Source organism: Saccoglossus kowalevskii, chromosome 17, assembly GCF_978046115.1.
Source record: "Saccoglossus kowalevskii chromosome 17, keSacKowa6.1, whole genome shotgun sequence".
NCBI classification, from domain to species: Eukaryota; Metazoa; Hemichordata; class Enteropneusta; family Harrimaniidae; genus Saccoglossus; species Saccoglossus kowalevskii.
The window spans coordinates 93,750-107,866 of record NC_140657.1 but is presented as its reverse complement, the minus strand read 5'-3'; the positions used below and the strand labels follow the sequence as shown (position 1 = coordinate 107,866).

Below are 14,117 nucleotides of genomic sequence, written 5' to 3'. Positions count from 1 at the left end.
CCCGAGTTTAATTCGAGTTTTGATGATGCTTACGCAGTTCTCGTCTCAGTGGAAATCAGTCAATTTTGTGAGGATATTGTATCCCGGAATTGTATCTTTATTTGCGCAATGCTTCTATGGACAAAATTGTGTCTCGTCAATTTCAAAGGTAAGAAACTGTGCTTGTTATGGTATTTATACACTTTGTATTATCGTTTGTGTCTCGGGTTTGGTGATCGTGAGAAACTATTGCTAACCTGGCGAGAGTTTCGCCAGAAAAACTGCCTTTTTATTATGGTTGTAGGAACTGATTATGTATTGTGTAAATTGAAAGTTTACCTCGTGACTTAAGAGGTTTGCAGTGCTCTCACCGGGATTCAAACGTCGTGGTGGTGTCGGCGCAATGAGACGCTTGCCAGACTCTGCCTCGCTCAAAATCATTATCGCCATGCTTGATTTCCGCAACATTTACATTTGTTTATGATTTCCACAGCTATTGTTCTATGAGATGCGTCCTCGCTGTTCATAAACAAGTTTAGTTGGGTCGGCATGTACTCATTGAAAGTGTTGGTTTATTTACGTAATCCACTGATCACGCAATAGGCGAAGTTAAAAATATGTCGCTACTCAGGAGAGCTTGCCCACAACGCTAAATGTCCCAACATAAATGTACCGGTACGTTTATTTTTTCCACAGAAAAATTCCACCCGGCACATTTTTATTTGGGACGGTACGTTTATTTATTGACTCCCATGTGCGAAGCACAAAATGGGAGTCTTTGCAGTTAGTGTGTCTGTATGTGTGTATGTGTGTATGTGTGTATGTGTGTATGTGTGTGTGTATGTGTGTATGTGTGTCCGACTGTTCCACTGCTATCTCAAGAACCATACATCGGTTTTTGATGAAACTTGGTGCATAGATGCTCTGGGCCAATGCGCAGATTTGATTAGGTTTTGGTAAAAATCCATGCTCGTTAATTACCTAATTTGCATGATAATTAGCTAATTTTTAGCTGTTCTATGACTGTTCCACTGATATCTAAAGAACCACTCATTGGATTTTGATGAAACTTGGTACATAGATGCTCTGAACATATGCGCAGATTTGATTAATTTTTGGTAAAAATCCGTGCATATTAATTACCTAATTTGCATGATAATTAGCTATTTTTTAGTGGTTCCATGACTGTTCCACTGATATCTAAACAACCACTCATTGGATTTTGATGAAACTTGGTACATAGATGCTCTGAACTAATGCTAGGTTTTGATTAGTTTTTGGTAATAATCCGTGGATACTAATTACCTAATTTGCATAATGATTAGTCAATTTTCGGTTTTTCCACTGATATCTCAAGTACTAATCATCACATTTCAATGAAACTTGGTACATAGATGTCATACGACACTGCACAGACCTGATAGTTTTTATGGTAATATCAGTACATATTAATTACCTAATTTGCGTAATTAATTAATTTTCAGCATTTGATATAAGTAGTTAGCATTACATTTCAATGAAACTTGGTACTTACATACTCAAGGACTATGCAGAGATTGATTGTTTTCGATAAATATTTGTGCATATTAATCACCTAATTTGCATAATTAGTTAATTTTCAGCTTTTCCACGGGTATCTCAAGTACTAATCATCACATTTCAATGAAACTTGGTACATAGATCCTTTAGGACTATGCAGAGACCTGATTAGTTTTAGGGTAAATAATTGTGCATATTAATTACCTAATTTGCATAATTAATTTTCAGCTTTTCTACTAATATCTAAAGTACTAATCATCACATTTCAATGAATCTAGAATTATGCAGACCCAATTAGTTTCCGGTAAATATTTGTGCATATTAATCACCTAATTTGCATAATTAACCAACTTTTACACTGATATCTCAGGTACTATACATCACATATCAATGAATGTACATGGATGCTGTAGGACAATAGACAGACCTGAATAATTGTGGGTTAAAATCTGTACATATTAATTACCTAATTTGCATAATTAACCAATTTTAAGCTTTCACACTGATATCTAAAGTACCGTAAAAACTCCAAAATTTCGACCGGTTTTAAATAATTGGTGTTAGAAATGTGACGTGTTTTTAGAGTCAAAATTAAGGTGCATTTTCGGACGGTCGAATTTTTCAGAATAGAAATCAGCAAATGAAAAAATGGGGATGATAGACAGTGTGCTTCATTAGTTTTTAAAAAATGCAATGTCCGTCAATTGACGTAAACTTCCTCATGTTTCACGGTAAAAGCAAAGGTCGTGGCCGAGTTGTAACTCAAAATCTAAACAAAGTCATCAATCAGTGAGTATTATGACAAGCAAAACAAAACATCAAGACGCGGAGAAGAGGTCAGCACAAAACTAATAGGTCAAAAGACAAAGCTGTCTCGCACTACCAAGGAAAACTTGCGAATGTTCGAAGTACAGGTACCCATTGGACAAAAGATACATGGAAGTTTAGCAAACTATCTCCCCGACCCAGTGCAATGTATCCGGTTAGAATCAAAGCTCACGTGTCCCTTATTTGAGGGACCAAATTCTGCCGTAAATTCGCCCTTGGATTAAAAAATAAAATGGGATTTAAGAAAATAAAATGGGACTTTTAAGGTGTATTTTGGCGTCATTTTTCGGACATTTCAATCAATCCTGCCGGCTAAAATAGAGTAAGTTTTACCGTAGTCATTGACGTCTGTCTATTCAAGAGTACACATGTATGATTTTTATCGTGACTAGCGTGAGCGGGTAAGCTTCCTTTCGAGAATGAGCTGTTATCACTGTGAACAATGTTAAATTATTCTTCAGATGACCAGTTTATTTTTTAAAAACAACTAATTTTTTTATTTAAAAAAAATCATGCCGTTTTCGCATCAAAATCCAAGCCAAAATATCGTACTACAACATCAATCTCTTCCGCATTGCGTTCAATAACATTAACATATTTAAATAAGCTATGGTAATTTGAACACGTTGGCATCATCCAGCTTTTTGATTGGTTAATTAGCGATTTGACCTATTTGACCTAAGAGAACATGGCGGATATCCTACAGCATCAAACGTTTATACGAGACCGGAATCATTCGCTTACGATGAAACTAAGTTGACTTTTATTTGTATTTCATAACCATTCAACAAATTTATTTTGTGTACATTATTATAATCACTACTGAGTACAGTAATAATCAACAATTCAGAAACGCAGCATGCCGAGATTTTTGTGTTCGTTTTTATTTGAAACTTCGTTTATTTAGAATATATTTTCGTTACCAATAAAATAAAAATCTCTCAGTCAATCAGAAACCCGGATTCATGCCTTCGAGGAAGGTCCCGTTTGAACGCTCACATCGTTTTTTTTTTCGTTTGGGGGAAAACTAAAACTGGTCGCAATTTTCGAATAAGAATGAGTCGGCAATTTTTAGTGGAGTCGAACATTTGGAGATAAATAAAACACCGAAACCCGGCAAATAAACAGGCGATCGAATTTTTAGAGGGGTCGAAATTTTGGAGTTTTCACGGTTCTAATTATTCCATTTCAATGAAACTTAGTACAAAGATGCTCTAGGACAATGTACAAACCTAATTAGTTTGGGGTAACAATCTGTTCATATTAATTCCCTAATAAGCATAATAATTCATAATTTTTTGGTTCTAATCACATTTCAATTAAACTTGGAGACATAGATTTTCTGTTACATTGCGCAGACCTCATTAGTTTTACACTCAAATCTGGTCATATTAATTTTCTGATTTGCATAATTAGTTTTCAGCTAAGTAATTTCGAATTATATTTAATGTGTCTCCAATACTCTCAGCACATGGGAGTTCTTTCTAAGCTTTCTTTGATTTTTCTAAATCCGATTAAAAAAATCACGCCTTTTTCCCCATGAGAAACGAAGCCAAAAGATCGCACTAAAACATTGGTAAATCTGGTCTTTCGTGTTGCTTTCACCATGAGGTCGCTGAACTGTCATATTTAAATGCTTTATGGTAATTTGAGCACATGGGCACCATCCAGCATTTTGATTGGTTGATTAGCCACTTGACCTATCTGGTCAATAAACACGCGTCGTGGGCATGGATAACGTGGCGGATATTGTCTCATCGAGCGTTAACATGTAACCGAAAACATTTGCTTACGATAAAACTAAGTTGAATTTTACTTGCATTTCATAACAATTCAACGAATTTATTTTTTGTATGTTAATATAATCACTACTGAGTACTAATCAACAATTACAAGACTTCGAAAACAAGTAAGCTACCGTACCGTGATCATTTGCTACCAACAAAAAAATAATGCATAATAAATATAGTGAATATTTTTTGTTGTCATGTGAACAGTTTTTTTGATTGACTGTAATTTTCCAACATTTCATGACGTCTATTGTAGCACCAAATTATGGCCTTTCACTCCTCCTTGACGTCTATTTAAACGATTATACGGCATCTTGTCGCCAGCCACGAATGTCACACTAGACAAACTTGATCGATACTGCCGACCATTCCATGCATTTTTTATCGACGCACGACGACACGCAAATCGAGAAAAGTATTGTCCTTGCAACAATTTCGCGCAATACGTCACCACTATACAGTGACTGATTTAATTTTTATTCAACATTAAAACAAACTACAGTGAGTTGTTCTATGGTCGTATAAAAATAAAATAAACTACATTAAGATACAGTAAAATTAACCAACTAAACAGAATGCTAAATAAAGCTAAATAATATTACAAACACATATAGAATCACAATAAACTTGTACGATACAGTACAATACAATACTCTAACTACTATTGCTAAGGAGTGGAAAATCACATTCACATTAGAGTCATAACTATGGAAAGAATATTTTTATATTTGGTGGAGCTGCTCATATATCATCTGCATACATTTTTGTATGTATTGTGCAGTTTCCCAGCCAGTCAGACTCGAGTAGTGATTGGTTTGCTACTTCATTACATCTTGCAGCCTTTCAAACAGTATATTGCTAGACATGCATCAATTGTTGTCCATGTATATTCGTAATTGCTCAGTGAAAACTTGCAATTTCTTTCTGGCTGGTATAAATATATTAAGTAATATGTTTTCGTACTGAAAAGACAGTACACAAATATCTTTTTTAATTAAATTTAACAGCTAATGGGAGCATATATGCTACAACCTCTGCTTACTTTTGACTAAATGTTTTTTTGTTTTTTCAGGTGCAGAGCCAGAATTTTTTTCTCAGAAAGCAAAGCCACTGAAACTGCATATATTACAAAAGCATACTATTCGCTGCATGTCTGACAATTGTATAAAGTTTTGCAGGTCGTCTTTTTTTTTTTTTGAGAAGTGCTGTCAACCAGCATAAATATGTGTTTCTCTGTACATAAAAGTTCAATTTCACACGATTTGTTAATATTAATGTATGATAATAAAAACTTGATAATATTTTTCTGGATTCTTGCACTTTATTTGTATCATTGTCATATGAGAAGTACTCTTGTCCTTATTTAGAGATATTGAAACTAATTCAGGGCCACAAACTACATGTAGATCTGTACATGAAGTACATGGGAAGTAAAGTTGTTGACACAGGTAATGTACACCAAGGATCATTGCAGTTTCTCAGTTCCTCATTTGGTGCTAGTACTTGTATGACAAACAGTATCTTTGCCCTGTTACTGACTAAAATATCAGAAGTTTTTTGCTGGAACAGTTCTGTGATTGACAGTGTTCTTGTATTAGGAATACAGTTGTACAAGGAAGTTTATCCAAACAGACACAACACTGACTCTTCTACATATTTGCAGATCTGATTTGCATACTTGCATGTCATTTAACCTGTTGCTCTCTGGTGTTCTTGCTGAGAATGCCATAGAAATCATGTTTGCCAATTTACATCCATGCCAAAAACTGGACAAATTATATGTTGCAACTTTCAGTGTCATTCATGACCTGTTTGATTGGATAAAGCTTTACGACTTGGAGGCCATTTTTTCCCTCAAAAATCTAAAAAAAACAAGCTTTTTCTAGCTGTTAACAGCTTTTTCTCAGATACGTGTCATCCAGTTTTGTTCAAAGTTGGTACAGGGACAGGTAATAATTGTTTACAAGTGCACATCGCATTATATGTTTAACAAGTTATAAATTGTCTCAGAAAAGCCAAATGAATAAATTTTCACCCCACCCCCTAAAATTGTAACACATCAATTCTGAACATTTAATAACAGAATTTTAATACAGCTCATAATGAATTAATTCACTCTGACACAAACTAAGTTCAATATAAGTTTTAAAATTTTTTTCTGAGCGGGGGCTATGACATGACATGTAATGTCTCAGTGGTTTGATATCATCCGCGGTGAGTATTAAGTCCCAAATATTTGATTGATGGTTTCAAAAATTGACATTTCTCACGATTGAGTCGTACATTAAACTTGTCTAAACGTTTAAAAACCTCAATAAGCGTACACATATGTTGCTCATGCGTTTTCGTCGCTATCAAAATATCATCGATGTAACAAAACACATATTTGTAAATCTTGTCCATAGTTGCTTGAAATATTACTGGAGCAGTTTTCACCCCAAAACACAATCGTTTAGGTGCAAGTAGACCTTTATTTGTGTTCATAACCAGAAGTGCAGCTGATTTGTCGTCCTAAAACAGCTGATTGAATGTCCCCGATAAATCAAGAACAAAATACACTTTAGGTGTAATACCATTCTGTACAAGTTTAGCAAATAAATCTTGTGAATTAGGTAACTTGTAGCCATCATCCTCAATTAAATTATTGACGCGTTTATAGTCGCCCCAAACACAAATTTTCCTTTCTGTATTTGGCACATGTACAGTAGGCAAAGCCCATTCACTATGGTCAACAGGGTATAACATATCCTCAGATATGAGCCTATCATATTCGCGCTCCACATTTTTGCGTAAAGCATACGGAAATGGCCTAGCCTTTTGAAATACAGGTGTAGCGCCATCTTTCATCTTTAACGATGCTTTAAATCCCTTGATCCCAGAGCCTGTGTAAGTAAACAACCATTCATGTTCATTTCAAATCAGAATTGAGAGCTTGAGGTACACATTTTGATTGGGTTATATTTACAGACAAGATAGTGCCAGTCTCTTCCAAATAGAGATGACTGTTTTTCTTTTACAACCAAAAGATTAAGATCAAATGTCAGACTTTCCCCAACACTGACTGGAACTTTTGATACTTCCCAAAATGAGAACCTCCTCTCCACTATAACTACAAAGTACAACATTGCTTTTCAACAAAAGATACATACTCAATTTGGCTCGGTAAACTACGTCACTAACTGTTGACCCAGAAGCCCGAAAATCGATTTCCATATCAATACTTGTATTCCCCACATTTACTTTAACTAAATACTGTGGAATACTTTATTTTCGCTGGAATTAATTTTCGCTGAAAAGGCTTTTTGGGCGTTCTTTATGGAATTTATTTTCACTGATTTTTGACAAGTTGAATGTGTAATATAGGAAAAAAAGTATATTCGCTGGATTTTATTCTCACGGAATCATCCCTTCAGCGAAAATAGCCAAAATAAATTCCAAGCGAAAATAAAGTATTCTACAGCATGGTGAAAAAGTACGCTTGCACTCACTCTCTACCTGAATGTTATAGATTGTATTAGACACTGTCTCAAAGTCATCTTCATTAGATTTATCTGATTTAATTTCACTGACGATCGGCAAACGAATTTAATATGCCCTTTCTTCCTACAGTTGAAACATGTAGCGTCTTTAAATCTACATTTCTCAGCAGAATGTTCGCCTCCACAGCATTTACATTTGATGAGCAATGTTTTTCCCTTCGACTTCACAGCATGTTGTTACAGGCGTTGCTTGGTTCTTGGGTGATGCTGCATTCGGTGCGCGTCTTGTTCCCTTGCGTTGATTCCCATATGCTGTTGGTTGGCTGCTCCTGCCATTTCCTCGGTGATACATTTCGACGTGATGACCTCAAACGACAATTCATGAATCGAAAGTAATACTAGACATTTTTTAGTGCAGTCCCTATACAAGACGATTACGTAAAGCTTCAGTCAGGAATGCTCCAAAAGCACACGTCGACACAAGATTTTTCAATCGGACAACAAAGTCTGCCACAGACTCGCGCTCACCCTGTCCAAGATTTGTGTCGTTTGGCAATGACCATCGGTGCAGGTTTGAAATGTTCTGCCAGAAGTTGCTTCAGTTAAGCGTAATTTTTCGTACTTGGTTGTGCTGGGCTATACACATTTTTCATAAGCTTGTCAGCACCCGGGCCAACACTGGCGACAAACAGACTGGCTTGCCTGTCTTCTTGAATATCATTTTCATCAAAACTACGATATTTGTAGCTCGTTACAAAGTAAACTTAATATACGTGAAAATTCATCAAAATAAAGAGGGAGACACACACACACGTTGACGGGTTGTAGGTGACACATGATCAGCTCATGACAACATACATGGCGAAATGTGATTTGCTAATAAGGTCATGGTCATGCTACGTGATTATGTAACCCTAACTCAATGAATAAAAGAAACCATAGCAAAGTAAAAGATGTACAACAAAAAGCATGATCATTTGAACATTGCTATAATACAATACTGGTAGAAGGTAATAAATGTGGGGCGAAAGTATTCAATAATCAGTTTTTGCCTGCTGCCATGGCAGTGGTGAGTATCAACAAAATCAGCTAAGCCAAAAAAATTACAGTGGAGTTAAAAGCCGTTGCTGGTTAAAAGTTACCCCAACTTTGAGGTAAATTTTCTCTGTAATGAAAATGTACATAAAATAATCAGTAAATGTTTGTATACACTCAAGCTGAGTAGAATGAGCTATGTCCGTGCATTCTAATCCTAAAATTGTAGGACGAGATATATTTGACACGAAGGTATTCAAAAAATCAGTTTTTAGCTCCGGAGCTGTTCATATTAATGACTGTCCGTCGTCGTCTGTTGTCGTCATCAACTTTACAATTTCAATTTCTTCTTGGAAATCGCAAGACAGAATGTTTTTAAATTTGATATGCAAGTACCGGGGGGGGGGGGGGGGGTTCTTTGTCAGATTTGTTCATTTCATGTCAAAATCTCTAATTCTTTATTTTTAGTGAATATTTTTGTAATTTTTGGTAAAAATTGATATTTTCGACTTCTTGTTAAAAACCGCTAGTCCAATTGTTTTGATATTACATATATAGGTACTACATGTGGATCTTTCTCAGATTTGTTGATTTTGTGATGATATCTTCAATTCTCTAATTTTGATGAATATTTTTGTAATTATTGGTCAAAAGTGGTATTTCCAACTTTTTGTTGAAAACTGTAAGCTCAATTGCTTTGATAATTACATATATAGATACTACATGTGGATCTCTCTCAGATTTGTTCATTTTGTGATGATATCTTCAATTCTCTAATTTTAGTGAATATTTTTGCAATTTTTGGTAAAAAGTGATATTTTCGACTTCTTTTAAAAAACCACAAATCTGATTGCTTTGATACTATACATATAGGTACCTCATGATGATATCTTCAATTTTCCAATTTTGGTGAATATTTTTGTCATTTTTGGTAAAAAGTGATATTTTTTAATTCTTGTTGAAAACCGCAAGTCTGATTGATTTGATACTATACATATTGTTCATTTTCTAATGATATCTTCAGTTCTTTAATTGAAATGTGCATTGAGCAACAGTGAGCAAAAATTTGTTTTTAGATTTTACAACCTAACTACGGTAGAGTGAAGGTGTGACTTGTCTGCCAAGTTTGAACAAAATCGGCCCAGCCAAAAAAATCACAGAAGAGTTAAAATGTTACCCCAAATTTGGGGTCAAATTTCTCGGTAATGAAAACAGATATCAGAAATTCAAATAGTAACTTCGTGCCCACATTTGTAGGAGGAACTACATTTGGTGCGAAGCTATCCAAAAATCAGTTTTTTGGCTGTTACTATGGCAATGGTTAGCCAAAATATTTTTTCAGATTTTTCCTAATAACTAGGGTGAAGGTGTGACCTACCTGCCAAGTTTTTGCGAAATTGGCTAAGCCAAAAAAATCACAGAAGAAATCATACATGAAAACACTGGAAATCACACACACACACAAAAGTGATTTTAAGAGAAATTCTAGCGGAGCGGATCACAAATTATTTGTAAGCAATGGATAGTCACATGTTAATATTATCGTTTGTTACTTCAAATATCCCAGTGTATAGTCACATGTTAGTATAACTGTTTGTTACTTCAAATATATCAGTGTATAGTCACATGTTAGTATAACTGTTTGTTACTTCAAATATTCCAGTGTATAGTCACATGTTAGTATAACTGTTTGTTACTTCAAATATATCAGTGTATGGTCACATGTTAGTATAACTGTTAAATTTACTTCAAATATCCCAGTGTATAGTCACATGTTAGTATAACTGTTTGTTACTTCAAATATCCCAGTGTATAGTCACATGTTAGTATAACTGTTTGTTGTTGCAAATATCCCAGTGTATGGTCACATGTTAGTATAACTGTTTGTTACTTCAAATATCCCATTTTCATTTGTATTTGGCACATACATCATACATGCCACTTTGTTTCATAATCAACATTTAGAAATGTCAACAACTGTTTCTCGGGTTACTGATGCATGTCATTTTTAGCCGCCACCGGATCTATGATCTGGGCGGGGGTAATTAATTTGGGTCGTGTCTGTGCTTCCGTGTGTGCACATTCACGTTACCAGCTTTTTCTCACACATGTGTGATCCAATTCAGTTCAGAGTTGGTACAGAGACAGGAATTGATGGTGTTATTAGGCACATCATGTTATTTTTTTCGATTCTTCAAAGTTTCACAGTGTTTTTCTTTGATTTTTAACATTTTACCATCAAAATTGCTGGAAAATCAGACTTTTCCCAAAATTTCCTGAGTTTTGATGACGCATGCGCAGTTCTCGTCTAGGTGGAAATCACTGTCATTTTCATGTGAGGATTATGTGTCTGGTATCAGTTTCATAAGCTGGTGAAAATTCATTCATACATGTAGCTTCAGGTACAACATTTCCAGAAATTCCTGCCCAAAGTGTCTATCCCTAACTCCTAAGGTATCACTTAATACCACTATAACATAATGTATTGTAATCTCTGGTTTATATAATCCTAAAGCAATCATGGTTTTTCATTTAATGTAGGTATGTGCGTCAAGATTCTGGTTTAATTATCGACATGTATCAAATACACTATCTATGTATAGAACTGTGAAAAGACTTGGTATACCAGACAGTCAAATTATATTAATGTTGGCAGATGATATAGCATGCAATGCAAGAAATCCTAGGCCAGGTAAGCTGTATCATCCCATCTGAGGTTGTATACTGGCATTATTCAAATTCTAGGCCAGTTAAGCTGTATTATCCCATCTGAGGATATACACTGGTGTTATTCAAATTCTAGGCCAGGTAAGCTGTATCATCCCATCTGGGGATAAACACTGGTGTTATTCAAATTCTGGACCAGTTAAGCTGTATTATCCCATCTGAAGATGTACACTGGTTTTATTCAAATTCTGGACCAGTTAGGCTGTATCATCCCATCTGAAGTTGTATACTGGCATTATTCAAATTCTAGGCCAGTTAAGCTGTATTATCCCATCTGAAGATATACACTGATGTTATTCAAATCTAGGCCAGGTAGGCTGCATTATCCTATCTGAGGGTGTAAACAGATGTGATTCAAATTCTAGGCCAGTTAAGCTGTATTATCTAAGCTGAGGATGTAAACAGATGTGATTCAAATTCTAGGCCAGTTAATAAGCTGTATCATCCCATCTGAGGATGTAAACTGTTGTGATTCAAATTCTAGGCCAGTTAAGCTGTATCATCCCATCTGAGGATGTAAACTGTTGTGATTCAAATTCTGGCCCAGTTAAGCTGTATCATCCCATCTGAGGATGTAAACTGTTGTGATTCAAATTCTAGGCCAGTTAAGCTGTATCATCCCATCTGAGGATGTAAACAGATGTGATTCAAATTCTAGACCAGTTAAGCTGTATTATCCCATCTGAGGATGTAAACAGTTGTGATTCAAATTCTAGACCAGTTAAGCTGTATCATCCCCCCTGAGGATGTAAACTGTTGTGATTCAAATTCTAGGCCAGTTAAGCTGTATTATCCCATCTGAGGATGTAAACTGTTGTGATTCAAATTCTAGGCCAGTTAAGCTGTATCATCCCATCTGAGGATGTAAACTGTTGTGATTCAAATTCTAGGCCAGTTAAGCTGTATCATCCCATCTGAGGATGTAAACTGTTGTAATTCAAATTCTAGGCCAGTTAAGCTGTATCATCCCATCTGAGGATGTGAACAGATGTGATTCGAATTCTATACCAGTTAAGCTGTATTATCCCATCTGAGGATGTACATTGTTGTGATTCAAATTCTAGGCCAGTTAAGCTGTGTCATCCCATCTGAGGATGTAAACTGTTGTGATTCAAATTCTAGGCCAGTTAAGTTGTATCATCCCATCTGAGGATGTAAACTGTTGTGATTCAAATTCTGGCCCAGTTAAGCTGTATCATCCCATCTGAGGATGTAAACTGTTGTGATTCAAATTCTAGGCCAGTTAAGCTGTATCATCCCATCTGAGGATATACACTGATGTTATTCAAATTCTAGGCCAGTTAAGCTGTATTATCCCATCTGAGGATATACACTGATGTTATTCAAATTCTGGACCAGTTAAGCTGTATTATCCCATCTGAGGATATGCACTGATGTTATTCAAATTCTGGACCAGTTAAGCTGTATTATCCCATCTGAGGATATACACTGGTGTTATTCAAATTCTAGGCCAGTTAAGCTGTATTATCCCATCTGAGAATATACACTGGTGTCATTCAATTCTAGGCCAGGTAAGCTGCATTATCCCATCTGAGGATGTAAACAGATGTGATTCAAATTCCTTGGCCAGTTAAGCTGTATTATCTCATCTGAGGATGTAAACAGATGTGATTCAAATTCTAGACCAGTTAAGCTGTATCATCCCATCTGAGGATGTAAACTGTTGTGATTCAAATTCTGGCCAGTTAAGCTGTATCATCCCATCTGAAGATGTAAACTGTTGTGATTCAAATTCTAGGCCAGTTAAGCTGTATTATCTCATCTGAGGATGTAAACTGTTGTAATTAAAATTCTAGGCCAGTTAAGCTGTATTATCCCATCTAAGAATGTAAACTGATGTGATTCAAATTCTAGGCCAGTTAAGCTGTATTATCCCATCTGAGGTTGTATACTGGTGTTATTCAAATTCTAGGCTAGTTAAGATGTATTATCTCATCTGATGATGTACACTGGTGTTATTCAAATTCTCGACCAGTTAAGTTGTATTATCTCATCTGAGGATGTACACTGGTATTATTCAAATTCTAGACCAGTTTAGCTGTATTATCCCATCTGAGGTTGTATACTGGTGTTATTCAAATTCTAGGCCAGTTAAGCTGTATTATCTCATCTGAGGATGTACATTGGTGTTATTCAAATTCCCGACCAGTTAAGCTGTATTATCTCATGTGAGGATGTAAACTGTTGTGATTCAAATTCTAGGCCAGTTAAGCTGTATTATCCCATCTGAGGATGTAAACTGTTGTGATTCGAATTCTAGGCCAGTTAAGCTGTATCATCCCATCTGAGGATGTAAACTGTTGTGATTCAAATTCTCGACAAGTTAAGTTGTATTATCCCATGTGAGGTTGTATACTGGCGTTATTCAAATTCTAGGCCAGTTAAGCTGTATTATCCCATCTGAGGTTGTATACTGGCGTTATTCAAATTCTAGGCCAGTTCAGCTGTATTATCCCATCTAAGAATGTAAACTGATGTGATTCAAATTCTAGGCCAGTTAAGCTGTATTATCCCATCTGAGGATATACACTGGTGTTATTCAAATTCTAGGACAGGTAAGCTGTATCATCCCATCTGGGGATAAACACTGGTGTTATTCAAATTCTGGACCAGTTAAGCTGTATTATCCCATCCGAAGATGTACAATGGGTTTATTCAAATTCTGGACCAGTTAGGCTGTATCATCCCATCTGAGGCTGTATACTGGCATTATTCAAAT

General features: G+C 35.7%; 1 protein-coding gene across 1 annotated transcript in view; it reads left to right on the top strand.

Annotated features, from left to right (window-relative positions):
• Positions 1–14,117, top strand: part of LOC102806605 (GPI-anchor transamidase-like) — a 121,589-nt gene that overhangs the window by 22,489 nt on the left and 84,983 nt on the right. Inside the window, exon 3 of the mRNA XM_085492457.1 lies at positions 11,192–11,342. Coding sequence (XP_085348583.1) covers positions 11,192–11,342 — 151 coding nt within the window. The remainder of the gene's footprint in view (positions 1–11,191; positions 11,343–14,117) is intronic.